At 46.0% G+C, this 18,813-nt stretch overlaps 1 protein-coding gene across 2 annotated transcripts in view; it reads right to left on the bottom strand.

Moving 5' to 3' along the window:
• RBM19 (RNA binding motif protein 19) overlaps positions 1 to 18,813 on the bottom strand; it is a 1,396,549-nt gene that overhangs the window by 351,085 nt on the left and 1,026,651 nt on the right. For both annotated transcript variants that reach the window (XM_069619226.1, XM_069619227.1), the window contains exon 22: positions 11,739 to 11,844. In XM_069619226.1, coding sequence (XP_069475327.1) covers positions 11,739 to 11,844 — 106 coding nt within the window. The remainder of the gene's footprint in view (positions 1 to 11,738; positions 11,845 to 18,813) is intronic.

The raw sequence follows: 18,813 nt of genomic DNA, 5'->3' as shown, positions 1-18,813 counted from the left end.
TCAATTCTTTTGCCCTCTCTGTCTGGTGGCAGATTGGAGGTTGAAGATGCTGCTCTAGACAAAACTGTCGCAGCTTGTATGACAAGACCTTACTGGGAAGGGTGAGAAGGCAGAAATGACAGGTCTCCTCTTGCCAGCCTTTACTTTCTCGTCATGGTGGAGCAGCCCAGGGGGAAGAAGCAGGGATGCTACTGGGTCAGCAATTGCCAGGTTCAGAGGCATATTCCTTTCAGTAACCGGACCCTCGTTCAGTATGTCGGATAACTCGTAACCATGGACTGGCACTGCCGCAGCCTGCAGTCCCAAGGCGTCAACTGTAAGTAAGGCATGGTATTGAAGTAAGACAGACACAAGTGACCACAGTTCAAGGGTGTTTACTGAACTTTATCAAAGGTGTAATAACCACCTATATAAACCTAAATCTAAGATGGGAGCAAGCTACGACCATCAAATAATAATAATGCAGTCCTAGTGGAGTCTTGTCAAAATAAAAGGTCCTATACCAAAAAACCTATTGCCAATCCATACTGCTAAATTACAAATAGTGTGGGATAATATTCATGAAAAAGAAGGAAGTGTTCACAAAATGATAAGTCAGGATTATTCAGGCCGTTGGCCTCCCATCCCCACGTTTTCAGCACAGGACAAGGTGGTTCACTCAAGCATAGCACACTCTTGGGCTTCGTTGGCACGAGAACACAGTTCCATTACCAACATCAGGTCCTTCTGTGCCCAAGTTTCTTATGTTATCAAAGACTCTTGATTAAGAGGGCCTGATGTACCAAAAACAAACAAAAGGTTATTTCACAGACACGCAAGTCAGGTGAGGCACTTCACCCTGGATCACACCTCTTCCGGGCTCAGATCCCTTTTATACAACTAGTCTCCCTCACCCGGGCTCGGACTAGTCTCAGTTCAATTTGCTGGCATCCCTCAGTCAGGTTCACAATTGCCAGAGCATTATCTTTTTGCAGTGACTCATGGTTCACCCCGGATCCCCCTCTTCCGGACTCAGATCCCCTGCACTGAAGTCGAGCGATTCACTCTTCACCCTGGATCTTGCTCAGCTGGGCTCAGACCAATTACAATTCGTAGATCTTTTTTCAGGTGACTCACGGTTCACTCCGGATCCCCCTCAGTTGGGCTCCGATCCCCTTTTCCCAATTACTGTCCACATTAGCTATCAAAGACTTTTGAATGTGCACTGGGTTTAAGCTTCACCCGTTGCAGGACCACTTCGATTTCCTAGTTCACAATTTTACACTCTCAGTTGGATACCTAGCAGAGACCTTTCGAATGAGCACCCATGTGGCGCCGGATCACTCTGCATGTGTTATCCACGTTAGTTTCTAAAGTTCAGTCACTCCTTGGATATTTAATTATATTAGTGTTGCTCAACACATATGCCTCTCACTCGCTTCTTTGCAAATTTCTTCATACAATTTTTCAGCTTGCAACCTTGGTTCTAACACAGACCGGCCTGCTATCAGTCTCCCTGACTCACCAACTTTGCTGAGTTAACTGGGGCGGCTTTATTGTCGGAGCCACTGACAGTACCACGGCGGAAATCGCTCCTCCACGCCTCGGCTGTTGATGAGGGAAGCCCCAGGTACCTTTGACGCATAATGCATCTTTCGTCAGCTTTAATTCCTGGGCTTATGTTTCTTATCCTCGAGGGCTTGTGAAAGTAACGGTTTTCTGCCTCTAAAAGGCCAAAGGCAATTCCATCCTTGCAACCCTTTCTTGTCTCGCCGCCTTTCTCCTCGTATTAAACTGCCATCTCGGAACTGCTGCTTCATCAGGTGTTTTGCCTCGCTCACAGTGTGCTTTCGTGCTCCGTCTTTCTTTTATCCGTGTGGGGAAGTGTGATGGACGTCAGGTGTGTGTAATTATCATTAATTGCCAGACTGAACCCTTGTGTTGGGACATGTCTGGTATACGGCTCTGGTGTTAGTCCGTTGTCACTCACGGTGAACTGTCTGTGAGAAAGAGTGTGTGTCGGATAAGGAAAGGGGGGCAGAGGGGTTGTGTTCTTAGGTATCCTACCTGGTAGGATGGGGAAAAGGTGTTAATGGGAAGGGGATACCCCGTCTCACCCTCCGGTGTCCCACTTCCACTTCCCGAGGACCCCTCATCCAGGTGATCCTCCTGCACTAGTCCACCCACAGGAACTGGAGCCAAAAGTGATGGCTGTGTCCTGGACACCTGGATGATAGATCCACAGGGACTGGCGGTTGGGACACCTTCAGGTTTCTCACACAACCACCCTATCTACTAGTACCCGAAATCTGGCATGGGTGAGGGTATAAGGTTGGCTTTGCTGGAATTCCAAATCAGGTGATGTGTCCAGCCTGCTGGCATCGTGAAGTCCCTGTGCCAACTCCAAATGTTGAGCTTGGTCATCGAAATAGTCGACACCCCCAGTTCCCATGTACAAAGGATCGACTTCACCCTTGGTCATCCGCGTCACTGACACCGTAAATGGATGACATGGTACCAAAAAATCAGTTCCGGAGAGCAGGGTAAAGGACTTGTCGCTGATCGTCGGCTTGTCCTTCAGTGCTGATAACGTGACTGTCGGCATCGATCGGGGGTGGCGCACCTAGATGGTGTAGGGGATGCTCAGAACGTGAGGTGCGCAGCAAGGCTCCGGCATCGACTGTTTCATCGCCTTTTTCAGCAGCAAGCCTTGAAGGCTTCCGGCAATGGGGCTTGCGTGGGGTCAGCTGTACCGAGCACCGCAGCTGCTTCAGAGGCCTGCTACTTGGGCAAGCGAGGGCGCCTAAAGCGGCATGTTTTTGGAAAATGTCTAGCATCTGGACCTTCAAATTCTCCCACTCTTGCCAAGTGGTCGGCCCTGCTAATGGCACCTCTTTTTCTTGTGCAACGACGTCGAGGAAGAGTGGCTCCTAGAACGGGACTTCTTCCTCTTTTTCCATCAATGCTTTTCTTTCTCTTTCTCTGTGGTCGGCCCGTCGGTCTCAGCCTCCGAGGACCGGATGGTCGAGCGCACTGGAGATTTTGAAGGCGGTCGGCCCCTCACGAGTTTGGCAGCCCGCTAGCACACAGATATTGGGTGCATTTTAGCGCACGACTCAAACTCCTCTGTGTCGTGATGTGTGCCGAGGAACCAGAGGCACATCTCATGCAGGTCGGATACCAACATTTTGGAGTGGCAGTCGGTTCACCGTTTAAAACCTGAAACCCGAGGCACAGACATCTTGCGGTCGATAGAAAATTAGAATTCTGACGAAAATACGTCAAAAACTCGATTCACTGTGTTCCTAAAGCAGTGTGTGGAGCGCGCAGAAAAAAGAACTGAGAGATGGGCCGTAGTGACATGATATATATGCGCACACACACACACACACACACACACACACACACCCCCCCCCCCCGCCGCCCCACCTCCCCGACTGGCGTCACGTCCAGAGCCGACGATTGAGCACTGAGCAAGACGGATCGACAGCTGAGTCGAGATTCACTACGCCCCCTGTCGAAGTTTTTCCGAAGCAGCAGAGCTGGATGGGGGTATCTATCGGATGAGGAATCTGCGTGAGAAAGGCAATGCATTGAAAGGGGTGCAACGATGACCAGGCTGTGGCTTGGCAGATGTCTAGCATAGGAGCTCCCCTTTGGAGAGCTGACGTGGTAGCCATCCCTCTCTCTTGTTGACTGTGCACCGAGGACATCAGGTGCTTCTTTTCCCGCTATGGAATATCATTCGGAGATGCACAATGCTATCTATATAGACAAGGTTTTCTTAGTTACTAATCTACCCTGTCTAGGACCAGTGTACTCTATGACGAGGTGGTCATCTACCCTAAAATTCCTTGATCTTGAAATGTAGAAACTTAGGGCCCTTCCAGGGTGTAATCTGTGGAATCTCTCTTCCTCTTTAGATGGAAGAGACAGACGGTGGGAAAAATGGAATTCCGATACCACCTTCAGGCAAAATGTTTGGCATAACTAAATGTTACTTTATCTATGGAGATCACTGAAATGGTGGTAAGGCTAGCAATGTACTAACCTTTCTTGCTGTGTGGATTGCCACCAAAAATACAGACTTCCAAGTAAGGTGGATGAGTGGCCACAAATGCATAGACTCAAAGGGAGTCCCCATCAAGAAGGTCACTAGCACGTTTAAAACCCAGATCAGCACAATGAAGTATAGAAGTGAAAAGTTCTTGGCAGGCTGAAAAACTATTGTTTGCCAGGGTTGCCCGTGGTTATGATTTTTTCAAAACCTTCCAGTCATCACCTTTTGGCTTTGCAAAAGTTCTAGTCCACCACAAATGCATTCCACAGTGTTTCTCTCAGGACGAATTCCCTTGAGCAAACAGCTTGCACTAACTGGTGGAATTGAAGGTGAACAGATCAACCTGAGGTACTCCCTAACGGGCAAAGATCTCTGAAAGAACAACCTGGCACAACTCCTACTCGTGGGAGACTGAGCCCTGACTGCTCAGGGAATCCACCATAATTTCCTCCATCCTTGCTAAATGAACTGCCAACCAGGAGATCCCTTTCTGCGCTACTCAAAAACAGAGCTTCATTGCCTCCGAGACACAGGGGGGCAGTGACCGACACCACATCTCTTGTTGCTCTAGTGCATATCGTGATGGGGACAGTTTTCAACTATATCGAAGGAAAGAATGAGATCAGCACCACTCTCATGGCCTTCAGCTCTGATAGGTTTATGTGATGTTTTTTCTCTGCCCGAGAACACAGATCACTCATCAGCTTTTTCAGGTGTGTGCCTGAGCCTTTCAAGGAAGCTTCCATAACAAATGTCGCCTCCGGCCACGGTTGCCAAACGGTTCTCCCATCATCAAGTTCTCTCTTCAGGACCACCAGCAAGGCCCTCTAAGGTCCTTTTCTGAACCTGAAGCAGGCCATTCATGCTGTCTATGAAATGCGACCACTGAGATCTGAGGGCCCATTCAGGCGACCTCATTCTATATGGCACCAGACAATTGCAGGATGCCATAAGACCATGCTACCGTAGAATGTCTAAGGCCAGCAGAGTGAGGGTGCTTTGAAATTTCATGACTATCTGCTGAATGTGAAGAACCCAGTCTTCAGGAGGAAAAGCCTTTCCAGAGGACGAGTCCAGAACCGCTTTGATGAAGTGGAGTAGTTGCAAGGGAGTCACATGCGACTTCATGAAGTTCAAGGAGAAGAGTTTCTGCAAGAGGTGACAAGTGTCTAGGTAAGGGAAAATGGGAATTCCCTCTCTCCTTGGATTGGCTGCCACCACAGTGAACAACTTTGTGAAGACCCTCAGGACGGAGGTTAGACTGAAATGCAGGATCTGGAACTGGTAATGGGATCACACACTTCGGGTACTTCCTCTGCTCAGGATGGATGGGTATGTGGAAATAGCATCAGGGAGGTTGAGAATACCAACCAATCATGTAACTCCAAGGACTGGAGGTTCTGAGAGAGTGTTGCCATCCTGAATTTGTCCTTCCTGAGGAACTTGCTCTATCACCTGCGGTCCAAGATGCGATGCAGTCCTCTGTCCTTTTCGCACAAGGAAGTAGTGGGAATACCACCCCTGGTTTATTTCTGCCCATGGCATCCGCTCTATGGCACCCTTCTCCAGCAATCTCCTGCTCCACTAGCCTACCTGTTGTCTGATAAAGTTATGAAGGAGGGGGACTATCTAGAGGGCATTTTGTGAATGGGAGACAATATCCTTGGGGTTATCAACTGGCTATTCTCCTTTCCACTGCCGAGGCATGCGATAACGCCTACAGTGGTTTTGTTGCAGTTGTGGATCCTGAGAGGACAGTAGCAATGTCCGACTGTGACCCTTTTCCACCTCTGTCCCTATCTTGCCTAGAGAATCTTCTTTGATGCTGCTTTATTGAGGATTGGCACATGCCACTTTGGATAAAGGAACTGAAGTACTGAATAGGCCTGCCACTCCAGGCCTTTTTCAGTGTCTGTACTGGCTGTCGTCGTAGTGCAGCCGCATAAAGATTTGGCATCTGCCTTGGATGTCTGACATCTTTCTAAATGGTCATCGGCTTTGGTCCAAACAGGTGGTCACCTTCAAAAATAGAGCCGGTCAAGTGGCACAGCGAGTAGAGCGCTCGCTTTGACATCCTGCAGAGCCTGCTAACGCAGGTTCGAATCCCGGCAGGGCCAAACTCAGCCTTTCATCCTTCCGAGGTCGATAAATGAGCATCACACACTGTGGGTAATAATAAGCAGCACTCAGATACTTGAGGGTTCGTAGCGCTATATAAATGCGAAATTATTATTTTTATTATTAAAGCATGTTGAGAAGCTTTGATTGCAGATCTGGGGGGCACCAAAGGGTACTGAGCTGGTGCCCATATTCCTTCTGACACAGTCTGCAGCATCGATACCAGACTCCATAGCTTGACTGGGTGCCTCATTCCCATCACTGAAAAGGTCATTAAAAACATCCATTATCCTTTGGGCGGAGGTGGCATGAAGGCTGTTTTGGCAAAGGCACAAGATGCATTAGTAGCATTAAGCGCCATACTGCCCAATCCAAACACCTTCTTTGTAAAAGCATCATATTTTTGTCATCCCTATCTGAAGGAAGAGTCCAGAACATGCTAGTCATTGCTCCTGAAGTGTCTGCTTAGACCCCAAGACTTTCCGGGCTCAGAGGTTTCCATAAGAATTATAGGTCAATAAATGCTGGTCTATACTTCTTTACTAGATCTTTGTTCAATGCTAGGGTGCATCATAGTGTTTGCCACATATTTAACATTGGGACTTTTATGGCTGCATGAAAAGACAGCCCAGTTTCTTTAGGTGGACCTTTCTCGAGTAAGTGCGTAAGATCATACTCCGTGACCAACCTCGTAGGTGGAACCCCTCTCAAAGCTTCTGACACTTTCGCCATGACCCCTCTATGTGAAGTATTCGGGTGAGCATGTTGATTTGACTGCATCAAGTCAAGTTTTCAGGATGTGTCAAGGTCACTTGTGTCCGTAAGTCAGTTGTTAGATGTATTGTATTGGTATTGCATTTGGTTATTTATATAGCGCTCTTTCCCCACTTGTGTGGCCTCTGTGGGCTACATTGACCCACTCAGCAGAATTCCCATTCATAACCAAGCTGCGCTTCAGCAGTCAACAGCAAAATGGCTGTGCTGGCTCCTTGGAGCACCATTGCATCAAAACTGCGTTTGGCAGCGACAAATGGATGGGGGCACCATCTTGCCAAACACCTTTTGGGCGAGTTGGAACAGGTAACGCACCGAGAAAAGTGCCAGTGTGTGTTTTTGTGCGCACCAAAAGAAGCGAATTGAAAAAAGGCAGCGCTGCTCAGCTGCTTGCAAAATGTTCCCATTGAAAAGGGAATATTTTACACTAAAAAGGATGCTGCCCTGAAGCCATTTTCATCTATTCCATATCACATTGCTTTTATCAATAAGGTCCTGCCATGCTCATCCATATTCACATTGTGCTTCAGCAGAAGAGAGCATTATCCCCGAATGACAGGCTAATGTTAAGCCAAATCTGGGAAATCTAAGACTTCACTTTCAGCCGTGCGAGAACTTTTGGGTTACAAAATGTCAAAAATCAAGGTTTTAAAGAAATGCTAACTCTATGGGCATATGTCAATTTCAGTGAACCTGTGGCTTGAACAAACTGCTGGATAAATGAAACTGAATAGGGCTACAAAACAATACTGGGAAGCCAGATGGAAGAGAGAAAACCCGAATTTAAAAGAGAAATCCTAGCCGCTTTCACCATTTGTCAAAATGGCCTTTTGCAAACCAAAAGAAAATGCCTGTTTTCAAAGTACAATGTTGAATAAAAACATGCCCCTGCCTAGCAATGTAAAGGGGGGTTTGCCGGGGAACATATATGGGATGTTTCACTCAACAGGCTTGTTTTTTGATTCAGAACAAAATAAAAGAAAATAAAGTAATTAAAATGCATTGGCTGGATTTTACAAGCTCCAGAACAGGTCTTTCCGCTGGCTAAAGTAAGGCCTTCCCCCAAAAGGAGCCACCATAAACTTCTAGGACACATGCATGCTAACTGCCACCTTGAAAACTTTGAATGGACCAAGAGCACTAAAACATCCTCTGCCCATCAGACTTTTGTCTGTGCTCCAGGCGGAGACAATAGATCTACGTGCGACCTGGGAAGTGACACCAATTATTCAATCAAACTGGGAACCCCCCGCCCCCAGGGCCACCCTGGGCTGAAATGACAGTTGGTGGTAGCTGGAAATAAAAATGGGCCAAGTGAAGGAGAAAGACCGGCCCCATTTGTTTCAAAAGATTATTTCATTAAGAAACTTTGAAGACGTATCTTTGCAACAGGACTTCGCAGGAACGCAAAACGTTAACAGTTTAAATGTGATTTTGTGGTTTTTAATTTAAGACGTAGCCTTCGCTGCCATATTGGGAACAGAAATGGCAGATAATTGCATATTCTAAGGAAAGTGTACATGATGCCACTTTGAAATTCAATACTGATATGCCTAATAGTAATCTATACACATGTATAAAGTTAGACTTTTAGGCCGGATATTTCTCACTGAAAACTACGAAAAATTGTTAAGCGAACGAAACAAAGTCTTACAAACTGGAGAGTTGGACTGGTACGCTCTGCGTAAAATATGTAATCTGCTTATGTAATTTGTTAAGATGCTGTTAAATGTAAAAATGTGCCATTTATGTCAAAACTGGGTTGTGGCAAAATTAACTGTGGGAGGTTCTGGACATAGGAAACCCACATCATAAAGCTGATGTCGGGGCTCTAAAAGTCCAATCAGCTGACGGGAAGGCGGTAACAATCGCCCTGACCAAGCCAGTTGTTGGGGCGTACCCAGCCTAAACCTGTCCTACCATATAATTCTATGATGTCTCCCGCTTTTATATAAAGGGTAGGATCTCACAGACACGCTCTCTCCTGAATTTCCAGCACCTGCATTCCTGATCTTCTACATTCATCTTGCCAGATTCCCCTGCAAGGCCAAAGCATAGCTGATCCTGTCCCAGCAAGGCCTAGATCCAGAAAATCCCACTAAAAAGAGAAAAGCTGTGGTACCCTTTATGGGGAGCATCCTGAGACCAGACCAGCTTTTTGCCCGCAAGCTGCATGCCCGCTGTATCTCTGCCATCCAGCTGTACCACTACCTGCATCCAGCTGTACCTTTGCCATCCAGTGACCAGACAGGCCTAGCTGTGGTTCTGCCAGGAGAGTCTGCCGCGATCCAGTGCCTGTCGTGCAGTGACCATAACCCGGTTGACTGTTTCAAAATCCTAAGTTCAAGCGTGGACTGTGAGTATCTCCTCATCCCATAGAATCACATAGCCTACCCATCTTGATGGTTTGTCTTGTTCCACTTTCCCAGTAACACTATCCATACCCTGGTAACTTGTTTAAAACTGTTAGAATTCTCTGTGCACCCTGTTCTTGTTTTTCAAGTGTTAGTGAAATTCTTTCATTCATCCCATATTGCAACTCCTTAGCGATATTTGGAATATTTTAAACTAATTCCCACATAAAGTTGAACGTGGGGGTGACAAGGTTGATATCGCGAATCAACCTTGGATCGTACTGTGTCTTTCTTTTACTATCTAGTCTTGATAATCTAGTTTAGGTAAAACATGTCTTTCTTTCCAAACCAATTTCCTCTCTTTCACAGCTTCATTTGATCAAAATCGAACCTCCTTTTATCTTGCAAATCTCATCCAGTTCTTTAGCCATAGCCATCCTATTACCTCTATATTGTCCCTGTGATGTGAATTTATTACCCAGCCCAAAAACCGCATTCCAAATCTGAGCATTTCACCAGTTTTTCATAAAAACCGCCTGACATTTAAAACTGCAATTGAGAAAAAAATGCAAATTTCCCGTTTGATTTCAGCTGCATCATGTTCCTTCTTTCAACTGCTTTTGAATTAGATGCCTTTGGTTGACATCTTGCCTTGAGGTTGCTAGTGTTTATACATTACTGCTATTGTGAGAAATCATATTTGCCTCATAGATTTAACCGCAAAATATATAAATATCGCATTCACACCAACCAGCCTGCTTCATGGTCCATTGTGACCCGGGGTATTTGTAAAAGGGGCGTGGGACGTGTTGTGTGCCATCTCAAATTGAATTCCTAGAGAAGAAAGAGAAAGTATTCCAATTGTGCGCTACATCCTAGGCCCAGACCAAGGTGTGTTGCCCGATTGAAATCCTTAACACCTCAATGTGCTTTTTCCTTGGTTGAACGCCCTTGGTGACGGTGGTCGATGGGGTTGGAAAATTCTAGGGGGTTTAGTTTAAGAGATCCATGTGTGCATGTTGCCATTCTAGGACTTGGGTGGCTGGCAAGGCTCGACTAAGCATCCCAAGAGAGGTCAGACAAGTGGGTGGGTGGTGTTGAGGGTTAGAGATAGATTGCTATTGCTGAGAGTTGTTGAGATTGTTGTGAGGCCAGCTATCCAATTACTTTCGGGTGGTGGTCGCTGCATGCTAGTGGTAGAGGTGTTGAGGTACGTCGGGTGTTTCAATTTGGACAGCTATTTGTGCACTAGACCCGATGTTTGCTTGGTTTGCTAAATGACCGGGCTTCGAGGTAGAGTAATGGCTCTGCTCCCCACCCGGACCAATCCTACCGTACTAGTCGCAGCTGGTTAACGGCTGGCCACTAGCTTCCCCTGCTGACACCTGCAGACATGATGTGGAGCCGCCCTTCGCTGCAGGGGCTGCCGGACAGAGGGCTGCCCAGGTCAGATCCAGGATAAGGAGGGGTGGACCAAAGGGGGCAGGGTGCAGGAGGCAGGATTGGAGGGGAAGCTGGAGAGGGAGCAACACGGACCTTGAGGGTCAGAATGGGTGAAAATGAAGCACTACACTATTTTTAAATGTGCCAAGGGCACTAGAAAACAAAACGCTTACCTGAAAAGCCACGTTGGAAATGGCTCAGGAAGCGCATGTGCACGGGGGTTAGGCCCTCCTGCACAACAAGGGCGATTTCACAAATGTGGGACGGGGCGAGGGTGCGGGAGGTGGGATGGGAGGTGAAGCTGGAGAGGGAGCTACATGGACCTCGAGGTTCGGAATGGGTCGGAATGGGTGAAAATGAAGCGCAACACTATTCTTCTCTTACAAAAATTCTTTGGAGAGATTTGATTGTATTCTTTGGAGATGTGCAATCCCAAAGGGTATCTGGTCCTCCTAGTCGTGAAAGATTGACTGAAAGGATTTTATTAATTCAGGAGTCAAGCACATCACCAGGTCCGATGCAGATGAGAGGGACACCGAGGTGGTATCAAATATCAAATATCAATGAGATAAAAGCAGTGGTCGATGCTGCCGAGGGGCCTTCAAGGATGACAACATACCCAAGCTCTTGGTCATGTGGGAACATGATTTTATGGAATCCTTGCTAGATTTTGAATGCATGGGGGAACCGACTGCTTTACAGGTTCAATTGCTAAAGCTAACAGAGCAGCTTTATTAAAGACACCAATCATTTTTAAATGAAATTCTTCCCACTATTTTGCCGAAGTGGACTAAGAGGGGAAGCATACCCGTTCTCTGTCTGGTGAGGATGCAGGGGATGATGAATGTCAAATCACCCTGTGGGGTTACACTCAGCTAGGTCTACCAAGAACAGAAAGGGGAAGGGATCAAATAACTGCTCTCACCGCCATAGCAAGATTCAAAATGTTTCAGGGCTTTGAACAAGCAGTCATTTACGATTGTCCTGTTCAGAGTATGGACGTTCCTCACCTTCGCATCCTGCTTGGTAATGAAGTCCACAAAGCCAAACCCACGGTGAGGTCCGGTACCACTCACTTTCTTCGGAAGTCGCACAGTTTTCAGCTCACCAAAAGTGCTGTGTAGGGAAAAACACATGCTTACAGAAATGGACAAGAACCATATTTTACTACAATCATTACTCATGGTTAAAGCATTTGGTTTATTTATTGTTCTGCACATTTTGTGCAGGAATTCAAGTTATAGCAGTACACCAGGTGATTTTGGATATTTTTGGCAGGAAATCATAATATTCTATATAAACTCCACTGAAATGTCTTATTTTTGTGGTTTTATCAAATGATATAGGTTTTCTTGAGCATTTCCTACAGGCAACGTATAGTGTCAAAAGAATTTCTGAACACCATCAGGGAACCCGCACAACGACTCTATAGTTAGTTGTTGAATTTCAAGACATGACATTTTCTGCAAAAGTAAATCAGTGGTAAGGTACATTTTCAAGAGAGAATGCAAAGTTTCTGCACAGTCTTCTTGACCAACTGGTAACGTTCTTTCGATTGGATGTTCCTCCAACGTATTGCTCATCTTAGATGTATTTCATCCAGCTTCGCTGCTCTTTGTAAATTTTTTCGGCAGAGGGCGCCATGCGATGATGTCGTCGAGTCGATGGTACCTCGAAGGCCTCCGTCGAGGGTGACTTCATCGGGTGTATAAGTAGCACGCGCGGCGCCCGTTGGCCTCAGTTCTGTTTTTCCCCCTTTTTTTGTCTGTGATCTTGTACTGTGTAGATTGTGCCGGCAGACAGGTATCAGCCTTGCGAGATTTGAGATGGCAATAACCCGGAAAAATCTACAGACGGGTAGGCTGGGAGGGCGATGAGGAATACGCTGGAGGAACATCCAATCAAAAGAACGTTACCAGTTGGTAAGTAACTTGTTCTTCGAGTGGATTGTGTCCTCCAACGTTGTTGGGTGTCTTGACCCACGTTCAAGTCATTATGCTACAACATTTGGTGCTGTGGGCTTAGAAAATCCAAGATGGCGGAAAAACCCACATTTGCGCCAAAATCCAGGAAAACCGCGCAGTTTGTGCGCACACCAAAACGGTCGCCTGACCTGCCACCCACCAGTGTGAGCATGAGGGGCCCGAAGCGCCATGAGCGAAATCAGTGCTAAGGAATATGGTGCTGTTCAAAATCTGTTATTAATGTCAAAAATGGGTGCAATACTGGTGCTCACCACTACCAGAAAGCCGGCGTTTTAAAACCACCAGACACTTGTGTAAAACTGAACAAATGAACCCAAACCAGGCCAAAGAAAGACTTGCTAAGAGGTGGATGCAATGTACAACTATATTCTGAAATGACGGGAAGGAAGTAATTGTCTAATGTATGTATTGAAAATAGCTGGGGATGTCAGCAGCTTAAATGAATTTGGGTTTAAAGCCACTAAAATCGAAATGTTTAGAATAAATGAGTGACCTACTTTTGAGTGTCAAATAGGTTGCAATTGTTTAAATGTCATAGTTTTGAACTTAGAATCAGTGTTCTAGCTGCATGTGTAAAAAGTGCAAGTTTGGTTTGAATATAGAAAACTGGGAATCAAAGTGACATTTAGCTGAAGCCTGGCTTAAAGAGATTGAATTCTGCCTGACAACTACCCCCGACAGGAGTTGAAACTTGATCAGCAGCTGTGTTCCCAGGCCCGGCTGCATTCTGCTGCCCCTGCCAAAAGGAGATGACACCTCACTGATTGAATTAGGGGAGTGGCACCTGGGGACTGCAGGAAACTGAACAATGGGCCTTCCTTGGCCCAGGCAAATGTTAAATTAGGGGGGTCGTAAATGGCTTCCTCTTGGAACGAAATGGGAGGGGCGCTGCATCTGTGAGCAACTTGAGTTGGGAGAAGTGGACAAACCAGAAATTCCACCACGTGCTTTGGAAAACCACACCCCTTTGGGGCCAGAGCATAATTTTAAAAAGATGGATAATTCATAGTGCGGACTTGTAAGAATTATATGAATAATATCATCATTCTTGTGATTTTTCTGTGCACATTTTAAGAGGTGTCAGGACTCTGTGGTATGTTCTGGGGAGCAGTAGCGGAAAATAAGGTTGTTACTCCAAATGTATGCATGTTAAAAATCTGACACTTTATCATCTGAAACCCATATCCCTTGTGCACATTTGTGTAAAATCTGGAAAAGTTGAGAGGTCGTTATCTGGATGAAAAGGGCAGAATTCTGGCAAAAGTGGACACGACATCTTACAAAGACAGGGATCGGATGGTTTGGTGCTACAGAAAATATGTTAACTGGACATATAATATTAGAAAAATGGTACATAGATAAATGTGTATTTGGATCAAATATAGATTTGTGTGCAATTTGACAAGGGGAGGACCCTCTGACCCATAGACCTACCTCATCACTCTGACACACAACTCAGTTCCCCAATCAAGGGAGAGAGGAGGAATTGGCCAATGATCAGTTGAGAGGGTTGGGCGTGCAGAATGAGCCGACCCACCCACTTTCAAAACACATAAAAGGAGACTGTGCAGGACAGGTGGGGATTCATTCACTTTTCAATTTTTTTGCGGGACGCGTTGCCGGGAAACTCCAGACTTCAAATCCATCAATCTCCAGAGACCAGAACTTTGAATCCAGACTCCAGAACTTGTAGCAGAGAGACCTGAATCCACAAGCTGAATCCTTTTTCAGCAGGCCTCAAAATCATTTGCAAATTATTCAAACAGCCGGACTGAGCTGTCGGATTCTGGCCTAGAACCCTGTGCCAGACACACCCAGAAAGCAGAGCTGTATCCAGAACCGCAGACCGGACCCAGACCAGATCGCTGTGAGCAGAACCAGAGATCCAGACCAGAGATACAGAACCAGAGAACCAGAAACCGCCCAGAAGTCCAGTCCATCCTGTTGACCAGATCCGTGACGAGGCCCATTCCTTCCAAAATTAGGAGTGAGTACCCAGCTAGAACTGTGCAGAACCCATCTCTTAGCTTAAATTAATCTGATTCAAAACATTTGAACCTGTCCCGAACTGCATCATAGAATCGTGTGTCCCCTCTCCGATTTTCAACCTGTAAAAGTGTCATTTTGCCATTTTAAATCATTATTTCATTTCTGAAAATCTACCTTCACGAAATTGTCCTTATCTCTTGAACCGTTTTTGATAGAAGCGAGATTTTTTTATTTTAAAGCTGGAATTCTAAGCTTTCCAACAAGCTCTAAACCGACTTGCTACTTCTTATAGTTCCTTCGTGATTGCGCTCGACGCATGCGACTAAATTGCCGCGATTTGACATTTTGTTTCATTTCAGCCACGTGTAAAAATATGTGTCTTTTGCTTCCATTACAGAATTCCATTTTCAACCTGATAACCATCCCTGAATCATTGATAGGGCTGGCCTGAACTGATTTAAAGTATCTCTCACTCACCCTGAACCTCTAGAGGGAATTAAAAGCATGTTTAGCATATTTTTCACTTCATTGCCACCACATTAAAGTGTTTAAAAATCAACCCTGGTGCTCTCAGCTTGCTGGGGGGAATTGGAACTTTGTATTGCATTTTTGTTGGTATTCTTGAAGACTGTGTGCTCTCCTTACATTTCCTTATATTGCATAAAGGGGGTGGGGCGGGTGAATTGTCAAAAGAAAAAGCGATCACATTATCTCTTGTTGAAATCATATCAAATTATTTCTGTGCTGCATTCTGTCCCACCTTGCATTTCCTTGAACCATATGAAGCATTCTCTGCTAGCTACTGTAGGATTACCTATTGCAGATTACTGCTCATATTCACAAGTGTGCTATCAATATTAATTTATTATAAAAGTGTGATATATCTCTATTGTTTAATTTTTCAAATAAACTTTTTTTTTGTAATTTGCAAAACAAACCTACTTCTTGGCTCAGTGGGGTCAGGGGGATTCTAAGAGAGGGGCGTTAGACAATGGTTCATCATTCAGGTTATAACTTATCATAAAAATATATAAATAAGGGCTTCCCTTGATCAATCCCGGACCAGGCACTGACTTAGTGGGAATGCTTGATTGGAGTCATTAGCAACGTATTCCTCATCTTAGATAGACTCCTAAAGCAGTATTTTGTATACTTTCCCTGGAGGAGGGGACAGATTTTTCCAATGCCTTTAGATGGTGGAATAAAGCACTGCTTTTCCAAAAGTCAGCTCCCTAGACTCGGAAGCATCCAGGCTATAGAATTTTGAAAAGGTGTGTAGTGAAGACCAAGTTGCTGCTTCGCAAATGGACCTTATTGGAACACCTCTTTGAAGGGCTGTCGAAGAGGCGATGCCTCTGGTGGAATGAGCCCTTAACCCTTCTGGTGGGTCTTTTTGTACTAGGCTGTAGCATTCTGAAATGCAAAGCACGATCCAGCGTGAAATTGTCTGTTTTGTCACCGATTGACCCAGTTTCCCTTCTGTGTAACCTATAAATAGCTGGTTGTCCACTAAGTCTGGAAAGTCTAGAGATGTAAAAGCTTAAACAATTTTCTGACAAATGAAAATCAGATATTACTTTTGGTAAAAATGATGGTTTAACCCTCAATACTACTCTGTCCTTATGGAACACAGTATAGGGTGGCCCAGAAGACAGTGCCTGTAATTCGCTCACTCTTCTTGCTGATGTTAGAGCAACTAAGAAGGCAGTTTTCCATGTTAGTAATCTTAATGGACACGTGTGCATAGGCTCAAAAGGAGCACACATTAAGAATTTTAGGACTAAATTGAGATCCCAAATCAGTACTTGAAATGAGTGAGGAGGAAACAGGTTAGTGAGACCTTTTAAGAATTGTATTATCAAAGGAATTTTGAAGAAGGAGCATTCTTCCTATTAGCGCTTGAAAATGGAAAGCGCAGCAAGGTAGCCTTTTATTGTTCCAATATTTAGACCTCTATGTGCTAGGGTCAGAAGGAAAGATAGTACTTCCGAAATAGAACATAGAAAAGGATCTACATTCTTTTCTCTGCACCAGTTGCAAAACTTTTTCCAACGGCAACGGTATAGAGATTTTGTTGCTGGCCTTCTTGCCGAAAGCAACATCTCCATAACATCATCTGGAAGGCTCCAATGCCTGTATCTCAGCCTTTCAGATACCAAGCATGAAGGTTGAGTGTTTTGACCTCTGGATGGAGAACCTGACCATCCATTTGAGAGAGAAGGTTCGCTCTCTGAGGAAGTCGTTCTGGAGGACAGATGGACATATCTAGAAGTTCAGGGTACCACGTTCTCCTGGCCCAATCCGGGGCAATTAGGATCATGCGGCTCCTGAAACGTTTCAGCCTCCTGATGACCTGAGGAACGACGGGAATCGGAGGGAACGCATACAATAGTGGGAATTTCCACTCCACCACGAACACGTCCCCCAGGGCTCCTCTCGGGGGGAAATTCCCTTGAGCAATACCTTTCACATTTTCGGTTGGCACCGGTTGCAGACAGGTCTACTTGAGGGGTTCCCCAAAGGGCGAAGATCTCTTGAATGACTTCCTGAGCCAGCTCCCATTCGTGGGACACCGTGCTCTGCCTGCTCAGAGCATCTGCCGTTATATTCTCTTCCCCGGGTAGATGAATTGCTGTCAAAGCGATTCCCTCCTGAATTGCCCAATACCAGAGCTGCATTGCCTCTCTGCACAGGGGTAGTGACCCCAAACCACCTCTTTTGTTTAGGTAATGCATGGCCACTGCGTTGTCCGTCATTATCAGGACATTCTTTCCCCTGACAGATGGTAAGAAGGCCTTCAGCGCTAGTCTGATTGCCCTCCGCTCTAAAAGGATGATGTGTAGTTTGGACTCCGATGGAGACCAACGACCGTTGATTGTCAAATCGTTGGCATGAGCTCTCCACCCCATGAGTGAGGCGTCCGTCACTACTGTGACCTCTGGCCATGGTTGCCAAAAAGGTTCTCCTTTTAGGATGTTCTCTGTACAGGTCCACCATAGAAGATCTTGTCTGACCTTGTTCGGAATCTGAAGAAGATCCATCATTTGACCCGAGAACTGGGACCACTGAGTCTTTAGAGCACATTGAAGGGATCTCATCCTCAAGCGTGCCTCTGGCACCAGGAAGATGCAGGATGCCATGAGGCCGAGCAACCTTAAAAAGTCGTAAGCCTGGAGATTTTGGGCATTTTGGAATTTGGAAACCATCTGAAGAATGTCTTGAGGCCTCGACTTGGGAGGCGAGCTCTTTCCCCAAGGATGTGTAGCACAGCTCCTATGTACTGAAGCTGTTGGGAAGGTGTTATTTGTGACTTCTTGAAATTGAGGGAGAAGCCCAGTTTGTGGAGGAAGTGGCAGGTGACTTTCAGATGATCCAGTGCTTGCTCGGCAGAACGCGCTCCGATCAACCAATCGTCCAGGTAGGGGTAGACATGAATCCCCCCCTCTCCTAAGTGCGCTGCCACCACTACCATTAACTTGGTGAAGACCCTCGGGGCGGATGTCAATCCGAATGGCAGGACTAGAAACTGATAGTGTGAGTCGCCAACTACGGACCTGAGGTATTTTCTGTGCTTGAGATGAATCGGCACATGAAAATAAGCATCCTGGAGGTCCAATAACACCAACCAGTCCTGAAGCTGAAGGGCCTGAGGATCTGAGAAAGGGTAACCATCTTGAACTTGTCCTTCCTGAGGAACTTGTTCAAGTTTCTTAAATCCAAGATGGGTCTCAGTCCTCCGTCCTTTTTGGGGATCAAAAAATACAGGGAGTACCATCCCTTGTTCCACTCTGCTGCAGGTACTGGTTCTATAGCACCTTTCTCCAGCAGGGTTAGAACTTCGTGCTGTAGGAGAGGGTTCGAAGACTTCAATGGGTGCCTCCCTGGTGGATTGCTTTGAGGTTGCTTTAGAAAGGGCAGGCAGTAGCCTTGGGCTATTATTTCTAGAGCCCAAACATCTGAAGTAATGGCTCGCTATTCTTGCAGATGCTGTGACAGCCTGCCTCCTACAGGTGTTTTGTGATGCAAGTCCTCAAAGTGGTTTTGTGGCGGATGTTGCAGCCGCTGATGGCAGAGAGGCTACAGCTGGAGTTGGCTTAGCACGTTTTCCTCA

Source organism: Ambystoma mexicanum, chromosome 10 (assembly GCF_040938575.1).
Source record: "Ambystoma mexicanum isolate Mex_15411 chromosome 10, UKY_AmexF1_1, whole genome shotgun sequence".
In the NCBI taxonomy this organism is placed as follows: Eukaryota; Metazoa; Chordata; class Amphibia; order Caudata; family Ambystomatidae; genus Ambystoma; species Ambystoma mexicanum.
Note: the sequence above shows the minus strand (reverse complement) of the source record. Positions and strands in the feature narration are given on the sequence as shown.